Here is a 26,136-nt window from a genome sequence, read left to right on the forward strand (position 1 = left end):
GTTAAATGGCTAAATAAGGCAGGTCTCTTATACCAAGGTCAGTATGCAGGGTTCCAACTCTGGGGATGAGCACATTACAGTGGATACCTCTAAGGATTTTGACTCCTCAGACTCCTCTGAACCTTCTGAGCCTTTAGACGAGGCTCACCCCTCCTTATTAAGAACTATCATTTTTCCATGATGTAAAAAAATGTAGAAGTCTCTCTCCCCAAGGCAACATGTGCCCCTCTCAGAAACCCACTTCCCCTGGCCACTACGTCTGTATCTGGAATAAAGTCCTAGCATAATGCTGATGGCAGAGGGCTCGACTTTCTAAGTGAGGAAATAAACTATACCCTCAAAGGAAGTGCAAAAACTAGCTAGCATGTACTAGCAGTATGTGTAGCACAAGATTATGAGGGTGCTTGATTAAGGGAACCAAAACATAAAATTGAATAGAAAAGAGTTTTTGACTTGGAAGCACTCTCCCAAGATACTTTAATGACCACGCAAGGACCCCAGGAAAAAGTGGTGGTACATGTGTAACAGGAAAGATGGTGGAGAAAGAATTAAAAGGCTCAAGGACATGGATGTTCTGACTATACTGTCTATGGCTAAAAGACCTACCAGATGATTATGTTCCAAGGGAAGGCTCAGAAGAAACACAGTTAGTCAACACCATAAGGAATATGATGGTCAGAGAGACACCAGTATCACTAATACATTTAGCGGTACCTCTCTTCTCTAGACCATGACTGGCAGTAGGAGACAGTGTTATAGCCCAGCTGGCTGGTAACAAGGGGGATAACAGGATCTTCAGACAATAGAAGGTGGTTGGTAGCATTTCACTATCAGATTCCAGGGGATTGTAATTATGGTAATGATCTGCAAGGTTGGAGTGGCAGTCAAGGGTGCCTGAACCACGGAGAGTAATAGAGATATTTAATAGTATATAGCGCACCAAGGGACAGGTAAAATAGATGGGCAGCTAACAGCTATCCACCTGTCACCAGAAGAGAAAATCAAGGATGGATACAGGGAGGCTAAGGGTGGTCATTCCAGTAAAAAGTCATGATTCCTTACCCCGTTTCTGAACTTAGTTCAGACTCATATCCATTGATTAAGAAGATAACTGGGTTCCCTATAAAAAGGACCCTGAAACACCCTGGCAAATTTAAGAAGTATTAATACTTTCAGTCTTTCCAAATTTTCAAAGGTAACTGTACACAGAAAAAGGAGAATACACAGACATTTCAAGGACTACTGAGCACAGAGGCTGCATTGGCATTCATATCTAGAAATGCCAGGCATAATATAACAAATATGGAATTGATATACTTTGCAGTTGACAGAACCCCCAACACTGAGTCCTTGGGTATGGGATAAGAGCTATCATAGTTGGAAAAACCAAGTGAAAGCATCTGCCACCAGCCAAATAGAAAATACAAAAATAATATCAGGGAAATGGCAGAGATTAGTGTCACCCTTAAGGATGTAAAGGATGCAGGAATGACAGTCCCCATCATAACTCCATTTAATTTACCAAGCTGACCCTCAGGAACTGGATAGATTCTGAAAAGGCTGTAAAATACAAGTGAGCTCAAACAAGTAGTACCCCCACACTCAGGTGCTAGGCCAAATGCTATGCTTTTGCAGTAAGACATTATTGTGGTTTCAGGTACAAGTTATAGCTATTGATTGAGTGAATGTGTTCTCCTCTATTCCAATGAGAAAAGAGTACCAGAAACAGTTCACATTCAAATGGAATGGACAATATGCATTAACAGCTTTGCTCTGGGGCTATGTGAAGTCTCATGCACTCTTCATCATACAGTCCTAAAAGATCTGTACATTTAAACTATTCTATAAAACTGCACATCGATCCATTATATCAATAACATTAAGTTGACTGGGTCAGGTGAGCACAGATGGCTAGCATGATGGAGGTCTTGATAAGACACAGGCACTCCAGAGAGTAGGAGATAAATTCTGTAAAGATTTAGCATCCTGCTACATCTGAAAAAAAGTTGAGAAAAACCATTGCCATTGAGTCAATTCCGACTCATAGCAACCCTACGGGACAGAGTAGAACTGCCCCACAGGGTTTCCAAGGAGCACCTGGTGGATTCACAGGGTTTTCATTGGCTAATGCTTTTCAGAAGTAGACTGCCGGGTCCTTCTTCCTAGTCTATCTTAGTCTGGAAGCTCAGCTGAAACCTGTCCTCCATGGATGACCCTGCTGGTATCTGAAAACCGGTGGCATAGCTTCCGGCATCACAGCAACACAAAAGCCCCCACAGTACGACAAACTGACAGACACGTGGGGGTCACTGAAAAGACAGGAAAGAAAGAAAAGACCAAGATGGATGTCAGAGGAGACTCTGAAACTTGCCCTTCAGCGTCAAGCAGCTAAAAAAAAAGGAAGAATTGATGAAGTAAAAGAACTGAACCGAAGATTTCAAAGGGCCCATCAAGAAGTAAAGTATTATAATGACGTGCAAAGAGCTGGAGATGGAAAACCAAAAGGGAAGAACACGCTTAGTGTTTCTCAAGCTGAAAGAACTGAAGAAAAATTCAAGCCTCGAGTTGCAACAGTAAAGGATTCCATGGGGAAAATATTAAACAATGCAGGAAGCATCAAAAGAAGATGGAAGGAATACACAGAGTCATTATACCAAAAGAATTAGTCGATGTTCAACCATTTCAAGAGGTGGCATATGATCGGGAACCCATGGTACTGAAGAAAGAAGTCCAAGCTGCTCTGAAGGCATTGGCAAAAAACAAGGCTCCAGGAATTGATGGAATAGCAATTGAGATGTTTCAACTAACAGATGCAGCACTGGAGGTGCTCACTTGTCTATGCCAAGAAATATGGAAGACAGCTTCCTGGCCAACTGACTGGAAGAGATCCATATTTATGCCTATTCCCAAGAAAGGTGATCCAACCAAATGTGGAAATTATAGAACAATATCATTAATATCACAAGCAAGCAAAATTTTGCTGAAGATCATTCAAAAATGGCTACAGCAGTATATCAACACGGAACTGCCAGAAATTCAGGCCACTTTCAGAAGTGGACGTGGAACCAGGGATATCATTGCTGATGTCAGATGGATCCTGGCTGAAAGCAGAGAATACCAGAAGGATGTTTACCTGCGTTTTATTGACTACGCAAAGGCATTCGACTGTGTGGATCATAACAAACTATGGATAACACTGCAAAGGATAGGAATTCCAGAACACTTAATTGTGCTCATGAGGAACCTTTGCATAGATCAAGAGGCAGTTGTTTGGACAGAACAAGGGGATACTGATTGGTTTAAAGTCAGGAAAGGTGTGCGTAAGGGTTGTATTCTTTCACCAAACTTATTTAATCTGTTTGCTGAACAAATAATACGAGAAGCTGGACTATATGAAGAAGAATGGGGCATCAGGATTGGAGGAAGACTTATTAACAACCTGTGTTATGCAGATGACACAACCTTGCTTGCTGAAAATGAAGAGAACTTGAAACACTTACTAATGAAGATCAAAGACCACAACCTTCAGTATGGATTACGCCTCAACATAAAGAAAACAAAAATCCTCACAACTGGACCAATGAGCAACATCGTGATAAAGGGAGAAAAGATTGAAGTTGTCAAGGATTTCATTTTACTTGGATCCACAATCAATAGCCATGGAAGCGGCAGTCAAGAAATCAAAAGACAGATTGCATTGGGCAAATCTGCTGCAAAGGACCTTCTGAAAATGTTGAAGAGCAAAGATGTCACCCTGAAGACTAAGGTGCGCCTGACCCAAGCCATGGTATTTTTAATCACGTCATATGCATGTGAAAGCTGGACAATGAATAAGGAAGACCAAAGAAGAGTTGACGCCTTTGAATTGTGGTGTGGGCGAACAATATTGAATATACCATGGACTGCCAAAAGAATGAACAAATCTGTCTTGGAAGAAGTGTGGCCAGAATGCTCCTTAGAGGCAAGGATGGCGAGATTGCGTCTTACATACTTTGGACATGTTGTCAGGAGGGATCAGTCCCTGGAGAAGGACATCATGCTTGGCAGAGTACAGGGTCAGCGGAAAAGAGGAAGACCCTCAATGAGGTGGATTGACACAGTGGCTGCAACAATGAGCTCAAGCAATACAACGATTGTAAGGATGACTCAGGACCGGGCAGTGTTTGATTCTGTTGTGCATAGGGTCACTATGAGTCAGAACTGACTTGACAGCACCTAACAACAACGACAACCTGGTGGATTAAAACTGCCAACCTTTTGGTTAGCAGCCATAGCACTTAACCACTATGCCACCAGGGTTTCTGAAAAAAAAATAATAATAATTAGGTCTCCAATAATCAGCCATAGGCTGTGACATCTCCTCCAAAGTAGAAGACAAATTATTGTATCTTGTGATTCCTTCCATGGATAGGAAAGCAAAACAACTGATGGGCCTCTTTGGGTTCTGGAAACAATATATTCCTCACCTAGGAATACTGCTCCAGCATAGGTGATGAGAAAGGATGTCAGCTGTGAGTGACACCAGAGTAGGAAAGGGCTCTGCACGCACAGGCTGGGTGCAAGTAGCCCACTACTTGATTGATATGATCTGGAAGACCCTGCGGTGTTGGAGGTATCAGTGGTGGACAAAATACTGTGTAAATTTAGTGGCAAGTTCCAGTAGAAGAATTCCAATGCAGGCCTCAAGGTGCTGGAGCAATGCCATTTCATCTATAGCAGAGAATTATACACCATTTAATAAACAACCCCTGGTGTGCCACTGAGCTCTGATAGAAGCAGAATGCTTTATCGTGGGATACCATGACTTTCCATCGTGAGCTAAATCCTATTGGCTGACCTACCAATAATGCATTATATGATGAAAATGATATATTGGGGATAAAAAATGAGCTATTATTGCATCAATATCCCCGCCTCGTCTCACAAATATGGCTGTCTGAGTTAATATTACATAATTAGCTTAAAAGCATAAATGACTAATTTAAATAAGTACATGTTCTGGGCAACATGATACCAGTAAAGCCCACAGAATACCAACAAGGACAGTGTTTAACTTAAAGTCTAGTTTCCAAATAAAGTTGAGTAGTCTGTACCTTAAGCTTTGATTTTGCCAAATCAGACAACAAATAAAACTGAAATCATATAATGAAAATACTTTAATCTTGAATCTTTGGTAAGGTATAATGTCCTAAAAATATAATACTGGAGCTAACAAACACGCACACACAGTTTATTCCACCTGAATTTTCCATCTTCCTTGGTAAAAATTTCATTCCAAGCTTTGAGCTCTATCAGTTTTTATCAACACTTTTGTTATCAGTACAAAGTAATAAATTGAAAGGCCCTCCAGGTAATATTCTAAATTCATATATTATAAAGGAACAACAAACCCATAGAATGAAAAACTGAGAAACGTGGGAATATAGATGCTAAGAGCTTCTCTGTTTTGGTCAATATTTGAAGAGATGGCATTCACAGGATTCTGAACATATTTTGTAAAACCATAGTCCTCATTTTACAAATGAAGACATTGAGATCTAAAAATGGTATAAGATTTACCTACTTTTAATCCTCTTGTTATTGACAGTCAAGGTTTAGACTGGCATCTCCTCTTCCAAGTAAAGTTCTCTTTTCCATACACACTTGAGCTTCTCCAACTATAGAGTAGCAAAAGCTGTCCTCTAAATTACCTACCTAGCAGAAAATTCTTCCTAAAGAACGTTCTCCTAAATGCATCCTTTATGTCTGTGTTCTTCAAGCTGTAGATGCTATAGTTCAACATGAGAATCAGTGTGGTACAGAATGCAGAAACCACTTTATTAGCATCCTGAGATGAACTTGAATCGGGCTATATATAAAGAAAAAAGGTGCCATACAAGACGGCCACAGTAGACAAGTGTGAAGAGCAGATGGAGAAAGCTTTTCTCCTCCCATCTGCCAACTGGATCTTCAACATGGCTTTGAAGATATAGATATAGGAGACCAGGATGAGTATTCCTATTAATGCAGCCATGATGAACAGAACCAATTTATTGTTCTGGACATCAGCACATGCCAGGGAGAAAACAGGTAGAATGTCACAGAAGTGATTGATCACATTTGGACTGCAATGTGATCAAAGTGAAAAGTAAAAGTCTCATGGCATAAAGCCTGACCATCATCTGTACGCAGGTCCTCTGGGACATGATGACTGCGTACAACAAAGTATTACAGATGGCAATATACTGATCGTATGTCATGGCTGCCAAGAGAAAACATTCAGTTACTATAAACTGACCAAAAAAACACATCTCCCAGCACAACTCACAAAGGAGATGATTTTCTCTGCATAAAAGTGTCACACAAAGTCTTTGGAGCAACAGAGGAAGAGGAGCAGATATTCACAAAGGATAAGTGGCTGAGAAAAAAGTATACAGAGGTCTGGAGTCAGGAATCCACCCAGAGGAGGGTGATAATCCCCAAATTTCCCCCAAGTGTGACAAGGTAAACAAAGAGAAATATCAAAAGAGAACGATCTTCTGTGGAAGACGATCCTGTTTAACCCATGAAAAGAAATTCAGTCACTGCTGTTTGATTCTTAGCTTCCATTGTTGACCGATAATCCATTATAAGAGCAAGAAAAGCCTTTTAAAAAAATCAATAATTAACAGAGCTGTAAATCTTTTTAAACCACTAGTTGCAACCAAAATTTATTTTCTTAAGATACTATAAATATTTACTTTTATAGTCCAATTTTTTTTATTGTGGTATACGTGTTTTTAAAAAACATTTGTCATTCTTCACATGTGCAATTTAGTAACATTAATTGTATTCTTCCTGTTGTGCAACCATCTGGTATAATAGTTCAATTTTTTTTCATTTTATGCCAAATATTTCAAACATGTAAAATGTTATACAGATGTAAATAGCAAACATCCATGTATTCGCTACTCCAAAAAAAAAAAAAAACCAACTCATGGCAACCCCGTGAGTTTCAGAGCAGAACTACACTCCATGGGGCTTTCAATGGCTGTGATCTTTCAGAAGTAGATTGCCAGGACTTTCTTCCAATGTGCCTCTGTGAGGACTCAAACTGCCAACCTTTCAGTTAGTAACTGAGCCTGTTAACCATTAGCAGCATCCAGAGACCCAACATTCTAATACAAACCTTTAAACTGCCACTGTTCATTGAATGCAACATACAGAGAGGGAAACTGACTTTAAAAAATACATATATTAAAATCTGGAATTCATGCATTTGTTCATTTATCTCTTTTTTCACAAATTATTTTGATCACCCTACACACTGTGGCTAAATCCATGCAAAAGGCTAAGTCCTTGTGAAGCAGACCTTACTTTTCATTCAGAAACCAAACTGTGAATGAATATGTGAATTATTAATCAATACACTTGTATTATTAATAAGTATGTGCTGCCAGAAGGACGAACAAATCTGTCTTGGAAGAAGTATAGCCAGAATGCTCATTAGAAGCAAGGATGTCTCAAATACTTTGGACATGTTATCAGGAGGGACCAGTCCCTGGAGAAGGATATCAAGCTTGGTGGAGTAGAGGATCAGCAAAAAAAGAGGTAGACCCTCAACAAGATGGATTGACACAGTGGCTGCAACAATGGGCTTAACCATAACAAGGATAATGAGGATGGCACAGGACTGGGCAGTGTTTCGTTCTGTTGTACATGGGGTCTCTATGAGTCAGAACAGACTTGATGGCACCTAACAACAACAACACCACATTTGTGTATTAGTTTCTTAAGGCTGCTATAACAAATTACTACAAACTTGATAGCTTAAAACAACAGATATTTACTCTCTCATAATTTTGGAATCCAGAAGTCTGAAATGATGGTATAGATAGGATCATTTTCCCTCCAAGGGCTCCAGGAGAGAATTTTCTCTTGCCTCTTCCAACTTCTCATGGCTGCTGGCAGTCCTTGACTTGTGGCAGCATACCTCCGATTTCGGTCTACCTCTGTCTTCACATGGCCTTCTCTGGTTTCTGTGTCCTCTCCCCTTTTTTATGACACTAGTCATTTTAGTCATTGGATTTAGGGCCCACCCTGATTCAGTATAATCTCATTTTAATTTAATTACATCTGCAAGGACTGTATTTCCAAATAAGGTAGGTCACAATCTGAAGTTCCAGATGGACATGAATTTTGGCAGGACACTATTGAATCCACTACAGTGTAAATGTATAGCACCTCAGGGAGCAAGAAGTGCTATGCAGAAAAGAAAAAAATCTCAGGTCAATTGCCACCATATGTGAGAACATCACAGAAGAGAAACAACACAGGGCTTAGAACCAGGCAAACCTAGGATTAAACTCTGGCTCTTAGTCTTTCTAAGAATATAGCTTTGAGTTATGAACTGTATGTTAAAGAGAAAATAAGAATATTTATCTCACAAAGCTCATTTAAAGAATGAATTAAATAAAATATGCAAAAAAAAATTGTTGCATCAAGTCAATTTTGATATTTAGCTCAGAGAGCCCATTTAAAGCATGAATTAAGTAAAATATGCCAAAAAAAAAAAACAAACTGTTGTGTCAAGTCAAAATCGACTTGTAGCAACCCTATAGGACACAGTAGAACTGCCCCCATAGGGTTTCCAAGCTGTGGCTGGTGGATTCAAACTGCAGACCTTTTGATTAGCAGCCAAATTCTTAACCACTGCACCACCAGGGCTACAAAATATGCAAAGTACCTGAAAAATAGTAATTTAATTGCTCAGTAAAAGCTTATTCCTGGTCCTTTTCTTCTCTCCTCCGGTATTTTCCTGACTCCTAGGCCAGTATTTGTGGCTCCATCATAATAATTCCATAGTGCTATAACATCCCTTTGATGCAAAATTTAGCAAATATATTATTGCTCAAAATACAGTGGACAAGTTAATGAAAGCAAATCTGCTTTACTAGTATTTGTATTCCCAGTGTTTATCATGGTGCCTGGAAGCTGAAAGGTATTAGATGCTTGTATAAATGAATAAGAGGGAAAGAATATTATCGTTAGACTTTCAACCACATTTTTTCCAACCATACACTATCCCTGGGGAGTACTATTGTACAACTATGAAAACAACATATACATCAGCCTGTTCCTTAACAAAGAAACACGGAGAGGGCAAGCAAACCAACAAATACACAAACGAAAATGAAGTAAATGATGTAATCTCAGGTGATACTGTCATTTTATTTAGATATGGAGTCTTTAGGTTGGAGATAATATGAAGAAACATATAATCTTGTCTTCAAATACCTAAAGAGCTATTATGGACAAAGAGCTACTAGGGACAATGGAGGTGTTATTCTTTTTCTCTAAGTACCCCGAAAAGGTAGCTAGAGCTCTGGAGATTGAAGTTATAATAATGGCAAATTTAGGCTTTCTCTGTTTTAGGCTCAAGAGGGTAAGAAAATATTCAACAATTAGAAAATTGCAACAATGAGTAACTGCCTTGGGAGTTACAAAGATGCACATCACTTAAGGGGAGACATGCAGACAACGACTGGACAATCATTTGTCAGGAATATTGAAGAATAAATGAAGTTAAGGGATTGAAAAATTTATTGGTGGAACATTTATATCTTTGAGTTTCTCTCATCTTATTAATTACGTTGTTCTAATTCAGAGTAATGAAATTACTTTCATTACTTTCTCATATTTCATATGAATACAATTCAAGACATTATAATGAAAAGTAGACTAACAATATTTATAAATATCTGATCAATATTGCTGACTCACAATAAGACCAACAGAAAACCAGGATGTAGGACACTATGGAACAGTCATCTGAATACTAAAGCCTGGTTACTTAACATATGGTCCATGGACCAGCATTACCAGCATCATCTGGGAGCTTATTAGAAATGAAGAATCTAAAGTCTCACTCCAGGTCACCTAAACCAAAATCTGCATTTTAACAGGACTACACATCAAATTTTGAGAATCACCGGTACAGAGCCACTTTTCTCTACATGTGAACCTCCCAGTGAATTATCTGTATAAACAGAGACAATATAATGTCATTTGCCTATGACATTATGTTTAAGTTTGTTATATTGGCATAACTGTAGTTGGCAACTTTTTGTAGTTGCCAACTATAGTTATGCCAATATAACAATTCATCTTATATAAACATAATTTTTGTAGTTGCCAAATACAGTTAAAACAACCTAAATGCCCATTAATGGATGAAGGGGTAAACAAAATGTGATACCTACATACAGTGGAATACTACTCAGCGAGTAGGAGAAATGAAGTCTTGATGCATGCTGCAATATGGATGGAGCTGGAAGACATGATGCTGAGTGAAATCAGTCAATCACAAGAGGATAAATATTGTATGACTTCACTTATATAGAAAGACCAGAAAAGGAAAATGTATAGAGAACAAAGTTCATTAATGATTACCAGGGGCTGGAAGGAGGAAGATGAGTGGGGTTAATGGTCACGGAAAAATCATATTGGTTGAGGGTAAAGTTGCACAGCTAATTATTGTAATACTGTCAATAAATTGTACACCTGTACAAAGTTGAACCGGCCAAAGTTGTGTATGACATATATATTTACAACAATGACCAAAAAAAAAAGAATAGCTGCTGAGGCTGCTTACGTATAACCAAAAACCTCTGAATTTGATTCCTTGGTTTGGAGGTTTAGAGTCATGATTTCATGGAACATCCCAGTTAATTGGCCTAATAACGTGTTTAGTGCTTCTATTCTGCCTCCTAGTTCATTATGTAATGCCTGGTGTCTCAAAAGCTTGAAAGTGGCCATCCAAGTCACAGTAATTGGTCTCTATTTGCCTGGAACAATAAAGGGAGAAGGAAAGTCAGGAATAGGAAGAGGAGGTGGAACGTGTGGCTAATTGCCTCCGTGAACAATTGCCTCCTTTTCCATGAGACCAGAAGAACTGGATAGTGCCTGGCTACCATTCTTGAACATTTTGATCAAAGATTCTATCGGAGAATTTTAATCAAAAGAGGGAAAATGCAGAATAGAATTTCAAATTTTCACAGACCCCAGACTTTATGGAGACATGGTGACTGGATGAATCCCTGAAACTATTGCCCTGAGATAATTTTTAAACCTTAAACCAAAAAAATGTCCTCTGAAGTCTTCTTAAAACCAAACAATATTTTAGCTTAGTAAAAAATGTCTGCCCTGAGCATTATGCTTTTTTAAGGACTACCTACATGGGATCAAATTGACAACGGCAACTCCAAAGATTGAATAGGAACCTTGGGGGAGAGGCATTGAGTTTATATTAATGAAGGAGGAAAAACTCAGAAAAGGACAGTGAGAATTCTTGACTGAATTGTACATGTAGAAACAGTTTAATCAGTGTATGTTTTGCTGTGTATATTCTCAAAAACAAGAACAAAAAAAATTTTTTTTTTAATTTGCAATGATGGAAAAAAAAATAATGATAGAAGTGGGAGAAGAAGCAGTATGGAACTTATTGCAAGCCTCAGTGGGAAAATAATAGTGTAGGCTCTGCGATTCAGGAGCAAGATCATGGCGATTTATAGCAGAAAATTTTAAAGCTTTTGAGGAAGAGCACCTGGTCCATTTCTGGGCCCTGGCTATGAGAAACTCTTGGACATGGACACTATGTGACCATGCATCCAGGCCTGCCCATAATAGGCCCGGTTCTGTCAAATCCTACAATAAACAGAGTCAGACAGGCCCAGCAGCAATCTCTCATTGAGTGGAAATAGTGTATCTGGATTGAACCCAAGTAGCACAAAAGGACATGAATAAGCTACGTCTCAAACATGTGTGAACAAAACCTCTTCCAGCATACCTCCAGTGCCATTCCCATTGAAGTAATCAATGTTAACAGATCGGTATATATTCTCTCATAACTCTCCCCATGTTCAGTTCACATGTGCATGTATACACATGACATTTTATTTACGGTGTAGGCTTTCACCTTTTTTAATGTGATCAGTGCTGCACATTGATTTTCAACTTGATTTTTTTTCACCAAACAATGGCTATATACAATAGTTCTGTCTAGATCAGTCCATAATATCTAATTGATTCTTGTCATTAGCTGCACATCTTTTCACAGAAAGAATGTACTTGCCTCTCGTGATGGGATTCAAATTTATTTCCTTTATATTTGTCACTACACAAAATGCTGCAATATATATAATAACATGCACTGGTATTGATGGTTCTGTAGTATAGACTTCTTATGAGAGATTTTGCAGTCACAAGCTATGTGAATTTATCATTTTAAATAGAAACTATCAAATTACTTTGTGGAAATGGATCAAGTCATACACTCAGCAGCAAATAATAACAATGCCCATAACCAAATAGGAACTTCCCAGCAGAAAACGCTGTCAATGTTTCCTCTGATGGATGAAAAGGCCCTGCATTGGTATTTTGAACGACAGTTAATATTGAGCATTTTTCATACATTTTTGCATTAAAATGTGGTAGACCTTCAATGAGATGGATTGACACGGTGGCTGCGACAATGCACTCAATCAAACATACCAATAATTTTGAGGGTGGTGTAGAACCATGGAAAGTTTTGTTATGTTATACATAGAGTCGATCAGACTTGAAGACAATTAACAGCAATCATTCCCATTTTAGAGAATTGTGTTTTTTTTTTTTTTTTTGCCCATTTATATATTGTTTTTACTTTATGATTGTGAATTTGTGGCTATTCTTTGAACAATAGGAATATGATCCCATTGTTTGGCACATGTATTACAAATATTTTCTCTTGTTTTATGACTTGTATTTTAATATTGTTTGTGGTACTTTGATATTTTCTTTATAACTTCTAGCTTTCATGTCTGCTTTAAAAAGTATTCGCCCAAGATTATACAAATATTCACTTATGTTTTCTTCTAGCATATTTTGACATTTATAGTCTTAATCCATCTCAATATTATTTTGTTCATTTTTTAAATTATCTGGTAATTGGCAGGACCAGGATTTACATGCAGTCTCCAGTCCCCGGTCCATGATCTTTTTACTACACATTCTGCATCAACACCTATGGTACAATTCAAATTGAATTCCATTTTACCTATGCAATAGAATGTTTTTTTTTTTTCTTTCAAACTTCCTCCTGAATGCATCTTTTACCTGTTCATTTCTCAGGCTGTAAATGATGGGGTTCAACATGGGGATTGCCAAGGTATAAAATAGGGAAATCACTTTATTGATATCTAGGGAGGAACTTGAGTTAGGCAGAACATAATTAAAGAAAAGGGTCCCATATAGGATAAAGACAGCTGCCAGATGAGATGAACACTTGGAGAAGGCTTTCCACCTCCCATCAGCAGACTGGATCTTCAAGACGGCTACCAGGATACAAACATAGGAGGCCATGATGATCAGACCACTCAGAACTACTATAGCTCCAGCCAAGACAAAAAGCACCAACTTGTTGATCCAGGTGTCTGCACATGCCAGGGAGAGCAGTGGTGAAATATCACAGAAAAAGTGATTGATGATCTTTGGACCACAGAAGGGTAAGCAAAAAGTCAATGTTGTATGGGTCACGGTGCTCATAAAAGCAATAGCATAAGGCCCTACCACTAGCTGCACACAGATGTGCTGGGACATAATAAGTGTGTACAACAAGGGCTTACAGATGGCCACATACCTATCATATGCCACGGAAGCCAAGAGGAAACACTCAGTTGCCACAAAGAGACCTGAGAACCACATCTGTGCAGCACAACCCAGGAAGGAGATGCCTTTTTTCTCCACAAAGATGTCACACAGCATCTTTGGGGCAATGGAAGAAGAGGAACAAATATCAACAAAGGACAAGTGGCTAAGAAAAAAGTACATTGGAGTGCAGAGTCTAGAATCAGTCAGTATCAATGTGATCATTCCCAGGTTACCCCACAGTGTCATGAGATAAACAAAGAGAAGCAGAATGAAGAGAATAATCTGCTGTTGGAGATGATCTGTGAGGCCCAAGAAAAGAAATTCAGTCACTACTGTCTGATTCTTATCCTCCATTAGTTGTAATCTATTATTAAAAAAAAAAAAAAAGATTTTTTTTATTATAATAAATAGTCATTAACAGTTACAAATAGTCTTTTAAGCTAACGACAGGTTGTTTTAAACAGGTCTATAAGAGACAAGGAAACCCTGGTGGCGTAGTGGTTAAGTGCTACAGCTGCTAACCAAAAGGTTGGCAGTTAAATCTGCCAGGCACTCCTTGGAAACTCTACAGGGCAGTTCTACTCTGTCCTACAGGGTCACAGGAGGTTTATAAGAGACAAACATCAGAATATTATTGAATTGGAAGGCAATATTCCTGGATACTAGATCTGGGAAGTTGTGCTAAGAGCCTTATAAAACTGGGCAATTCACACTTGATCTCTTTGTATTTAATACCCTGTCCTATCAAACGAGAAGTCCAACTATATGAACTAAAACTCCCTCAAGATCTGAAGTTGTTTTTGACATGAGAATCATTCTCCATGTTTCATCTTAATGTACGATGGGATAATGAAACCCACTTAGGAATACACTAGGAGTCTCTTGGGTGGCACAAATGGTTAAGCACTAGACGACTAGCCGAGATGTTGACAGTTCAAACCCACCCAAAGGCACCTTGGAAGATAGGTCTGGTGATCTGCTTCTGAAGGTAACATCTTTGAAAACCCTATGGAGCTGCTGCACTCTGCACACTTGGGGTTGCCTTGGGTTGGACTCAATGGCAATTAACAACAACGAAGGGGATACACTTCCATGAATAGTGTTAAAACTGATGAGATGTTCAGATTCTAACACTAAATATCTGGAAAGACTAAGTAGAGCAGTTTCTGTCTGTATAGAATGATCAGTACCATCCTAATGATATTAAGGCACCATTCATGTATGTGTTTCTTAATGTCTTCCCCCTTATAAAGGAATGTGGAACAGATAATATAGACAATTGATTGAGAGGTTAGTCATTCTGAAGGTTCAAAGAAAAAAATGACACTTGTTCATGTTTATAGAGAGGCCCTGAAAATGTGAAATCACAAGGGGCACTGAGAACCAAGAATATAAGATGACAGATTGGGAACAAAAGGGAAGAGGGTAGACATTTCTGCTAACCACCTAATTCCCACACAGGAATATGATGTCATGGACAGACTGAGAGGCCCTGCCTTGAAATCGAGTGGTTTGCCATGTTGACCAGTAATTTGCCATGACGATTATATAGGCAATTAACTGTCTGCTACCGATGTTGCTGACTTCTACTCTATTTATTGTCTACCTGTAATTTCTATGAGTTCATGAAGGATATTCATTCAGAAGAGTAATAGAAGTATTTTATTTTACCTGATTTCCCATGCTTTATGTAAACTTCCTTTAAGTCCTTTATCTTGAAATCTATCCGGCAATATCAATTTAGTAATAATATATATAAAATGTCAAATGCATAATATTTTATGCAAGCAAAACTTTCAAGAAAATACTGTTTTTCTGACTCATTAGTAAAAAAAGAACAGACCAAGTTTTTTAAATTACCAAAGGGCAATCACATTGTAAGATAATTTACATGGAAAAAATCTGAATTTTTATAATATTAATAATCAGTTCAACTAATTTCAACTATAAGTCAAATCGAATCTATGTATCACTTTTGAATAATGTAATAATTAATATGTGGAACTAGAAATATGATACTTTCAAATAATACATTCTTATATTCTCGGAATTATTATTTTATCATCACTATTTTTTTATTTGCTTAATTATATGTACAGTATATATCTAGCAGTCACATAGACAATTCTAGGATAATATTAGGATCATTATTCATTGCAGAAATGTTTTTGTTTGCACCTATCCAAATATACGAAGATAGGTGTGTGGGAGTAGGAGGTAGCACAGACCACTTCTAGTTTTAGCCCAACCACTATTTATTTACATAAGTCATATAAATCATTTTGTGTCTTCTACAAAATGTGAAGGATAATCTCTATACCTCTTCATATCTAACATTCTGTGGCCTTAGAATTCTTCATGGGCATTGCAGTATGTCTATTATAAAAAATCAACAGGAAATTCAGTTCAGGAAAAAAAATCACATGAGCCAGTTCTTTAGTATCATAAAGATGTGAGCAAAGTGCCAAAGTCTGCTCTCTTTAGAAACCCTGGAACTAGGAGATGATGTTCCCAAAGTTCAAACTCATTCTGATATTTTGCACCATATTTCAAAAATTTCATGTTGTCCAAAATGCAGTGTACTCACCTTTTCAAGGGTATTCTTTAAGTATCTCTATTAACTGCTTCAAAGAGAATGATCATTTTATAGAAGTAATAATGGAAGATTCAACTTCCTTCATGATAGTACCCTTCCCCAAGAGCATAAGTTTCTAGGCACTTGGTGAAAATGACAAATCCCCTTCTTGATCAACCCGAGAGTAAAGAGGCACTCCTTGACTTGCCCATTGACTCATGTACTGAGAATAAGGGACATTTTCTTGGGAATTTTCAATAATTTAGACCCAGATCCCTGAAGAACTAAAAGCTCAAGAGCCAACACCTGAAGGGACAAAATTAAAGCGATCTCAGTGGCATTTAGGCAAAGTTTTATTCCCCAACTTATTTTTTCTCAAAGAGAGTATTCTTGAGAATACCATGTTCTTTTCCTTTAGGATCCTTCTTGCAAAAAGAGAGCCCTCTTTTCCATCAGTGAACCATGATGCGTTGAAAGGCCAGCACCATCTGGGATGAAGTGGTGTGCTGCCTGGATTCTAGGGCCTCACACTCACTGAGTGTAAATCTCAATTCCACAATTTACTGGCCGGGTCACTTTGGGCAAGACTTTAAACTTCTATGTGTCTCATTCCCTTCATCTTTAAAATAAGAAAAAACAACAATTTCTAGTTCCCAAAGGTGTTCGAAGGATTATATGAAATAATATATTTAAAGCACTTAAAAGAATGTCCACCACAGAATAAGTGCTCATTAACATTATTTATTAATATTAGGAATCTAAAGCATAGTTGAAGCCCTGGTGGCACAGTGGTTAAGAGCTTGGCTGCTTACCAAAAGGCCAGCAGTTCGAATCCACCGGCCTCTCCTTGGAAACCCTATGGGGCAGTTCTCCTCTGTCCTACAGGGTCACTATGTCTCAGAATCGACTCAGCAGCAACAGGAAACAGGAACAGCATCGTTGGGGAGACAATATGTAGCATTTGCTTATCTCAGAGTAATAAAAAATAAATAAAATTCACTCGACATCCAAAGAAGAACAGATCACTGTGACATGGAGTAGATGATGAAATTTTCAGGGAAGGAGTTAGTGTCCAGAAGACAAGTAAAATTTAGTTAAGCTGAGGTTAAGGGGAAAAGCATTCCAGACAGTAGCAATGAGATGAACAGAAGCAGGGAAGGAGGGACAGAAGGAGGGAAGTTATTTTCATGTAAGGGTCACTTAAGAAAGAAGAAAGTGTAGAACTTGTTGAGATAGACTAAACTCTCAGTCACCACCTTCTCTGAGAATCTTTTTGTTGATCCCAACAGAAGATGTGGTTTCTTATTCTATCAACTCCCATAACATTTCATTGGTAACTCCTGTGAAGTATCTGATTGTCCTCAATGGTTTGCACTTGCCTACTAACCAAAAGGTTGGTGGTTCAAACCCACCCAGCAGTGCCACAGAAGACAGACCTGATGATCTGCTTCCATAAAGATAACAGCCCAGAAAATCCTACTGCACTTAGCACTACTCTGCACACATGGGGTTGCCATTTCTTGGGATCAACTCTACAGCAGCAGGTTTTGTTTTGTTTATTAAGCATCCTATTTTTTTTTTTTTTATTGCAGAAGGTTGTCACTAATTGGTGTTATATAAGTATTTGTTGAGCTAAGTCCAAAATATCAATTAAAATATATACCTTGGATTAAAGATGGCAGGGTAAAAGTATATCTTCCTAGTATTCTTCTTAAAACCAACTAAAAACAAAAAATAAAATAAAACATATTTTTCATAAAAAATTATATTTCATTAAATGATTAAGTGATGAACATAAAAAATAATGAGAAAAATTGTTCTAACAGATAAAACTATAGAAAAATGCTTCTTTGGTACATGAAAAAAATAGAAACATGCACTTTGTGACATATAAAGATTCAAGAAAAAGATAAAGTTACATCAGGTGATGGGAAGTAAGCTGGCTGAGATCAGAAAAGAAATTGATGTGAGAAATGTAATTGATATCACTAAGCCGTATACCTGAAAAATGTTGAAGTGGCAAATGTTGTCATATACATTTTTACAACACAACAACAATGACCAAAAATAAATAAATAGAGTAGCTACTGATGTTGCTTGCATACAACCAAACATCTCATGGGACATGTTTTCTTGGTTCAGAAGTTAGCGTCATGATTTCATGGGACATCCCAGTTAACTGGCCTAATACTGTTTTTTAGAGTTTCTGTTCTGCCCCCTAGTTTGTTGCATAGTGCCTGGGATCTTAAAAATTTGACAATGGCTATCCAAAGGACAACAATTTGTTTTTATTTACCTGGAGCAACAGGGGAAGAGGGAGAGTCAGGAATCGAATGAGGACATGGAATGTGTGTCTAATTGCCTCCATGAACAGCTGCCTCCTTTGTCATAAGACTAGAAGATCTGGATGGGCCCCACTACCATTACTGAGTGTTTAATCAAAGATTCTATAGAAGAACCCTGTTCAAACAAAGGAAAAATACAGAACAGAAATTTCAAATTCTCATGGAATCCAGACTTTCTGAAACCATTGAAGCTGGATGAACCCCCTGAAACTTATTGCCCTGAAATAATCTTTAAGCTTTAAACATTAAACCAAAATTGTTCCCTGAAGTCTTCTTTAAACCAAACAATAGTGTAGCTTAGTTGGTAAAGAATGGTTCCTTTCTCCGGGGTCCTAAAAGGTAGCAAGTGGCCATCTAAGATGCATCAATTTGTCTCAACCCACCTGGAGCAAAGGAGAATGACGAACACCAAAGACACAAGGAAAATGTGAGCCCAAGATACAGAAAGGGCCACATAAACCAGAGACTCCATCAGCCTGAGACCAAAAGAACTAGATGGTGCCCAGCTATCATCAATGGCTGCCCCGACAAGGAACACAACAGAGAATCCCTGATGGAGCAGGAGAAAAGTCAAATGCAGAACTCAAATTCTAATAAAAAGATCGGACTTAATGGTCTGATTGAGACTGGAGGGACCCCAGAGGACATGGCTCCTGGACTCTCTATTAGCCCAAAACTAAAATCATTCCTGAAGCCAACTCTTCAGACAAAGATTAGACTGGACTATAAGACATAAAACGACACTGGTGAGGAGTGTGCTTCTTAGCTCAAGTAGACACATGAAACTATGTGGGCAGCTCCTGTTTGGAGGTGAGATGAGAAGGCAGAGGGGGACAGGAGCTGGTTGAATGGGCACAGGAAATACAGGGTGGAGAGAAGAAGTGTGCTGTCATATTACAGGGAGAGCAACTAGGGTCATGTAACAATATGTAAGTTTTTGTGTGAGAGACCAACTTAAACTGTAAACTTTCACACATTTCACAATAAAAAAAAAGAATGTCTGCCTTGAGATTGTGCTCTTTCTAAGAATTATCTATATGTGATCAAATTTAACAACAACAGCTTGAAAGATTAGATGAAATGCTTAGGGGACAGCAATTTTATGTTTATGACAGAGGAATAATTTGGAAAAGAATAGCAAGAACTGTTATACAATATGAAGACTATAATCAATGCCACTGAATTGTTTATGTAGAAACTGTTGAATTGGTATATGTTTTGCTGCGTATATTTTCACCAAAAAAAGTAAAATATATTATTTTTAAAAAAGAAGAAATGACAGTAGCATTAAAAAAAAAAATCAAGTTCAAGTTAATACCACCAGTTGATATAAAGTCAACTCTGACTCATGGTGACCCCACATGTATGTCAGTAGAACTGTGCTCCATTAGGTTTACAATGATGAATTTTTTCAAAAATAGATCACTAGGCCTTTCTTCCAAGGTGCATCTGGGTGGACCCAAACCTCCAACCTTTCAGTTAGCTGAAGAGAGCATTAACTGTTTTCCCCACCTAGGGCCTCTCATTTAATCACACGAGTCTTTAAAAACGTGGATAATCTTTCCTACTTGTGGTCTGAGGGAGATGTAACTACAGAAAAATGGCCAGAGAGACGTAATTTTGCTGCCTTTGAAGATGGAGGAAGGAATCACAAGTCAACAAATATGGGAAGGTTGAAGAAACTGCAAAAGGCAAGGAAATTGGTTTTCCCCTAGAGCCTCCAAAACCAAACACAGTCCTGCCAACACTGTGATTTTAGACCAGTGAAACACATGTTAGATTTCTGACCTACAGAACTGTAAAATAATACATCCATATTGTTTTAAGCCAGATTCGGAAGAGGAGGTAGAACGAGGGATATTATTGCTGATATTAGATGGATCTTGGTTGAAAACAGAGAATACCAGAAAGATTTTTCCCTGCGTTTTATTGGCTATGCAAAGGCATTCGACTGTGTGAATCATAACAAATTATGGATAACATTGAGAAGAATGGTAATTCCAGAACACTTCATTGTGCTCCTGCGGAAGCTGTACATATGCCAAGAGGCAGTCCTTCCCAAACAGGAAAAGGGGATACTACACATTTTGAATCAGGAAAGGTGTGCATCAAAGATGTATCCTTTAACCACACTTAATCAATCTGTATGCTGAGTAGATAATCTGAGAAGCCGGACTATACGAAAAAGAACAGGGCAACAGGATTGCAGGAAGACTCATTAACAACCTGCAATACGCAGATGATACAACATTGCTTGCTGAAAGCAAAGAGGACTTGAAGCACTTACCGATGAAGGTCAATGACTACATCCTTCAGTATGCATTACACCTCAACATAAAGAAAAAAAAAAATCCTCACAACTGGACCGATAACCAACATCGTGATAAATGGAGAATTGAAGTTGTCAAGGATTTCATTTAATTTGGACCCACAATCAGTGCCTATGGAAACAGTGGTCAAGAAATCAAAGGGCATATTTCATTGGGCAAATTTGCTGCAAAAGATCTCTGAAGTGTTAAAAGCCAAGATTTCATTTTGAGGAATAAAGTGCACCTGATCCACTTTTTTTTTTTTTTTTTGACCCAACCCATATTTTCAATCACTTCATATGCATACAAAAGCTGGACATTGAATAAGGAAGACCAAAGAAAAATTGAGGCCTTTGAATTACAGTGTTGGTGAAGAAAAGCAAACAAATCTGTCTTGGAAAACGTACAGCCAGAATGCTCCTTAGAAACAAAGATGGCAAGACTTCTCTCACATACTTTGGACACGTCATCAAAAGGGACCAGTCCCTGGAGAAGGACATCAAGCTTTGTAAAGTAGAGGGTCAGTGAAAAAGAGGAAGACTCTCAGTGAGATGGATTGACACATTGTCTGCAAAATGGACTCAAACATTAACAACGATTTTGAGAATGGCCCAGGACAAGACAGTGTTTTGTTGTCATAAACAGGGTCACTATAAGAAGGAATCAACTTGACAGCACCCAACAACACAACAACAGTGCAAGAAAAGGCTCTATGGTAAGTTCCAGTTACAGTGCAAGCAGCCCTGACATTTGGATCACATGATCCAGCAGACACTATGGGGTGGCAGGTGGTAGTAGTGGGAGCATATGCAGTATGGAATCTATTGCAAGCCTCAATGGGATAATAATAGTCCGGGCTCAGGGATTCAGAAACAAGTTCACGCCGTTTGCAGCAGAGAAATTTATGGCTTTTGAGAAACAGTGCCTGGTCTGTTTCTGGGCCCTGGCAAGTGAAGGAGCTCTTGGACATGGACAACATGTGACCATGCATCCAAGCCTGCCCATAATGAACCTGGTTTTTTCAAATTTTCTAATAAATAGAGACAGACAGGCCCAGTGGCAATCTCTTATAGAATGAAAGTAGTATATCTGGACTGAACCCAGGTAGAACAAGAGGGCATGAATAAACTACAACTCAAATGTGCGTGACTAAAACCTCTCCCTACCTACTTCCGATGCCACTCCCATTGAAGTAGTCAGTGTTAACAGGTTAGTGTATATGCTTTCGTAGTTCTCTCCATGTTCATAGTCACATGAAAATTTATTCATAGTACAGGGTTATGCCTTTTTTAACGTGATCAGTGATGCACATTGGTCTTCAGTTAGATTTTTTTAACCAAACAATGACTATATACGACAGTTCTCTCCAGATCCATCCATGAATATCCAAATCATTCTTTTCATTAGCTGCACATCATTTCACAGAAAGAGTATACTTTTCTTCTAGTGAAGGATATTCTATGTAGTGATGGAAAATCCATCCAGTGGTGGGTTTCCTTTACTTTTCTTTGTCACTACACATAATGCTACCGTATATGTAATCTTCTGCATTGGTATTTATATTTCTGCAGTATAAACTTTAAATCAAGGGATTTCTCACTCAGATGCTATGTTAATTTAGCATTTTAAATGGAAACTGCCAAATTCTTTGTAGAAATGGAGCAATTCATACACTAGAAGCAAAGAATAAGAGTATCCATAGTCAAATAGGAGCCTCCCAACAGTAGCCACGATCAATGATTCATCTGATGTTTGAAAAGGCACTGCATTTTGGCCTTTTGACCAATAATGATATTGAGCATTTTTCTACACATTTTTTTGCAACTTGCATTCCCATTTTTGTGAGCTGCCTATTTATTTGTTTACCCATTTATGTTTTTGTATCTTTGTGAATTTGTGACTGTTCTTTCAGTACTAGGGATATTAGTCCATGGTTTGACATATGTGTTGCAAATATTCTCCCTCATTTTATTGCTTGTTTTTTAATGTTGTTTGTGGTACTTTCATCTTTCCTTTATAGCTTTTAGTGTACACGTCTGGTTTAAAAAGAATTCACCCGAGGTTACACAAATATTCACCTATGTTTTCCTCTAGTATATTTTTACACTAATATTCTCAATCTATCTCTATATTTTGTGGCCCTCATCATGCCACAGAGAACAAGATTGAAACAAGAATATTTAAGAACTTCTCATTTTTCAAATACTCTGTCAATTAGAAAATCCAGGATTTATTAGATTTATTATACATAACCTCTAGTCCCCAGTTCAGTGTTCTTTTTACTACACATTCTAAATCAATGTCTATGAAACAACACAAACAAAAATGCTATTTTACCCACCTATTCGAAAGTTTTTTTCTTTCAAGTTTTCTCCGGAATGCATCTTTCACCTCCTTGTTTCTCAGGCTGTAGACGAGGGGGTTCAACATGGGGATTACCACAGTATAAAATAAGGAAATCACTTTATTGATATTGAGGGAGGAAATTGAGCTAGGCCGAACATAAATAAAGAAAAGTGTCCCATATAGGATAAAGACAGCTGCCAGATGAGAAGAACACGTGGAGAAGGCTTTCCACCTCCCATCAGCAGACTGGATCTTCAAGATGGCCACCACGATACAAACATAGGAGATCATGATGATCAGACCACTGAGTACTCCTATAGATCCAGCCAAGATGAAAAGCACCAACTTATTGATCCAGGTATCTGCACATGCCAGGGAGAGCAGTGGTGAAATATCACAGAAAAAGTGATTAATGATATTTGGACCACAGAAGGGTAAGCAAAAAGTCAGTGCTGTATGGGTCATGGTGCTTACAACAGCCACAGCGTAAGGCCCTACCACTAGCTGCACGCAGACCCGCTGGGACATAATGAGTGTGTATAACAAGGGCTTACAGATGGCCACATACCTATCATATGCCATGGAAGCCAAGAGGAAACACTCAGTTGCTACAAAGAGACCAAAGAACCACATTTGTGTAGCACAACCCAGGAAAGAGATGCCTTTTCTCTCCACAAAGATGTTACACAGCATTTTCGGAGCAATGGAAGAAGAGGAACAAATATCAACAAAGGACAAGTGGCTAAGAAAAAAGTACATAGGAGTGTGGAGTCTGGAATCGGTCCATATCAGTGTGATCATTCCCATGTTACCCCATAGTGTGACCAAGTAAATAAAGAGAAACATGATGAAGAGAACAATCTGCTGACGGAGATGATCTGTGAAGCCCAAGAAAAGGAATTCCAGCACTATTGTCTGATTCTTATCTTCCATTAGTTGGTTGCAAGCTGTTATAACAAATAAAAGGAATTTTTATTGTAAAATAACAGTCATTAAGAGTTACAAACAGTTACACTAAGCCAATGACAGGTTGTTTTAAACAGGTCCAAAAAAGACACACATTAAAATATTATTGAACTGGGACACAATATTCCTGGATATTAGAGATGGGTAGTTGTGCCAAAATCCTGTGTAAAGCTGAGCAATTCACACTTGATCTCTTTGAATTCTATACACCATCCCATCAAAAGTAAAGTCCAACTATATGATCTAAAACTCCCTCAAGTTCTAAAATTGTATTTGAAATGGGAATTATTCTCCACGTTTCATCTCAATGTATGGTAGGATAATAAAACCCACTTAGAAATACACTTACAGCATAAGTGAAAAAACTGATGAGATATTCAGACTCTAACACTAGTCACCCGGGAAAGACTAAGCACAGCAGTTCCTGTCCTATGAAATGAAGTGTCTCATTCTGTTATTAAGACACAATTCACATATGTGTTTATCATTCTATTCTCCATTATAAAGAGATGTAAAGAAAGATAACTTATATAATTATCAAAGAGATTATTCGTTCTGAAGAAGATTTGTAGAAAAGATTAACAGTTGTTCATGTTTATAAAGAGCTGCCCTGAAAACGTGAAGTCAAAGGGGCACCAAGAGCCAAGGATATGAGGTGACAGATTGGGAACAAAAGGGAGGAGGGTGGAAGTTTCTTTTAACCACATATTTCTAATAAAAGAATATAATGCTTTAGAAGGAATTGAGAGACCCTACCTTTGAAATCAAGTGGTCTGACAAATACAAGACAGCAACTTGCCTTGGAAATTGCATTGAAAACTATGTGTCTGCTGTGGGTTTGACTGACTTCAACTCTACTTATTTTCTACATGTAATTTATGAAAGATATCTTAATTCAGCAGAGTAATAATTTAGCCTGATTTCCCATATTTTCTATAAAATTCTTTAAAGGCTCTTATCCTGAAATCTACCAGAAAATATCAATTTTAGTAATAATATATGTAAAATGTCAAATGCATAATATTTTATGCAGGCAAAACATTCAAGAAAAAATTTCTCTGACTCATTAGTCAAACAAAGATCAAATCAAGCTCTTCAAAATCACTAAAAGATAATAATATAGGATAATTTATATGAAAAAATCTAGTTTTACATAATATTTATAATCAGTTCAATTAATTTCCTCAGTAAATGAAATCAAAATAATATACCACTCTTGAATGATATAATTAATCTGCGAAAATTAAGTATAATATTTTCAAATAGTTAATAGTGACTATATTTCTTTGAATTATTAGTGTTATTATTTTATCATTATCATTATTATATGCTTAATGATAATATAGAGTGTATTTTCAGCAGTCACATAGGCAATTCTACGATTATTTTAGGAGCATAATTCATTGTAGAAATGTTTTTGTTTATGCCTGTCCAAACATACAAAGAAAGGTCTGTGGAGCTAGGAGGCAGCATAGACTGTTTCTAGTTTTAGTCCAACCAAACTAAACTATGGTGTTGGCAGAAGAACAAACAAATAGGTCTTGGAAGAAATAAAGGCAGAATGCTCCTTAGAAGTGAGGATGGCAAGACTTCGTCTCATGTACTTGGGACATGTTATCATAAGAAACCAGTCCCTGGAGAAAGACATCATGCTTTGTAAAGTACATGTCGGTGAAAAAGAAGAAGACCTTCAGTGAAATAGATTGACACAGTGGGTGCAACAATGGGCTCAAACATAGCTATAATTGTGAAGATGGCACAGGACAGGGTAGTGTTTTACTCTGTTGTACATAGTGTCGCTATGAATCAGAACCGACTCAATGGCATCTAACAACAACAGCTCTTTATTTATATGAACATGGGAATTATTTTGTGTCTTCTACAAAATAATTCCCATATTTATATGAACATGGGAATTATTTTGTGTCTTCTACAAAAACCCCTTACA

General features: G+C 37.8%; 2 protein-coding genes and 1 pseudogene across 2 annotated transcripts; all 3 read right to left on the reverse strand.

Annotated features, from left to right (window-relative positions):
- Positions 1 to 704: 704 nt before the first annotated feature.
- On the reverse strand, positions 705 to 8,032 carry LOC126080561 (olfactory receptor 1002-like; annotated as a pseudogene).
- Positions 8,033 to 13,050: 5,018 nt separating this feature from the next.
- Positions 13,051 to 14,001, reverse strand: LOC126080562 (olfactory receptor 5G3-like). Its single transcript, XM_049891756.1, has one exon. The coding sequence runs from the start codon at positions 13,999 to 14,001 to the stop codon at positions 13,051 to 13,053; it is 951 nt and encodes a 316-aa protein (XP_049747713.1).
- A 9,203-nt stretch (positions 14,002 to 23,204) lies between these two features.
- Positions 23,205 to 24,155, reverse strand: LOC126080563 (olfactory receptor 5G3-like). The gene has a single exon (XM_049891757.1). It carries the CDS (start codon positions 24,153 to 24,155, stop codon positions 23,205 to 23,207), a length of 951 nt encoding a protein of 316 aa, XP_049747714.1.
- Positions 24,156 to 26,136: the final 1,981 nt, after the last annotated feature.

This window comes from Elephas maximus, chromosome 7, assembly GCF_024166365.1.
Source record: "Elephas maximus indicus isolate mEleMax1 chromosome 7, mEleMax1 primary haplotype, whole genome shotgun sequence".
NCBI classification, from domain to species: domain Eukaryota; kingdom Metazoa; phylum Chordata; class Mammalia; order Proboscidea; family Elephantidae; genus Elephas; species Elephas maximus.

What these genes read in the sequence shown, in the direction of transcription:
- LOC126080562 (XM_049891756.1), bottom strand. Translation starts at nt 14,001, where the DNA reads ATGGAGGATAAGAATCAGACAGTAGTGACTGAATTTCTTTTCTTGGGC.
- LOC126080563 (XM_049891757.1), bottom strand. Translation starts at nt 24,155, where the DNA reads ATGGAAGATAAGAATCAGACAATAGTGCTGGAATTCCTTTTCTTGGGC.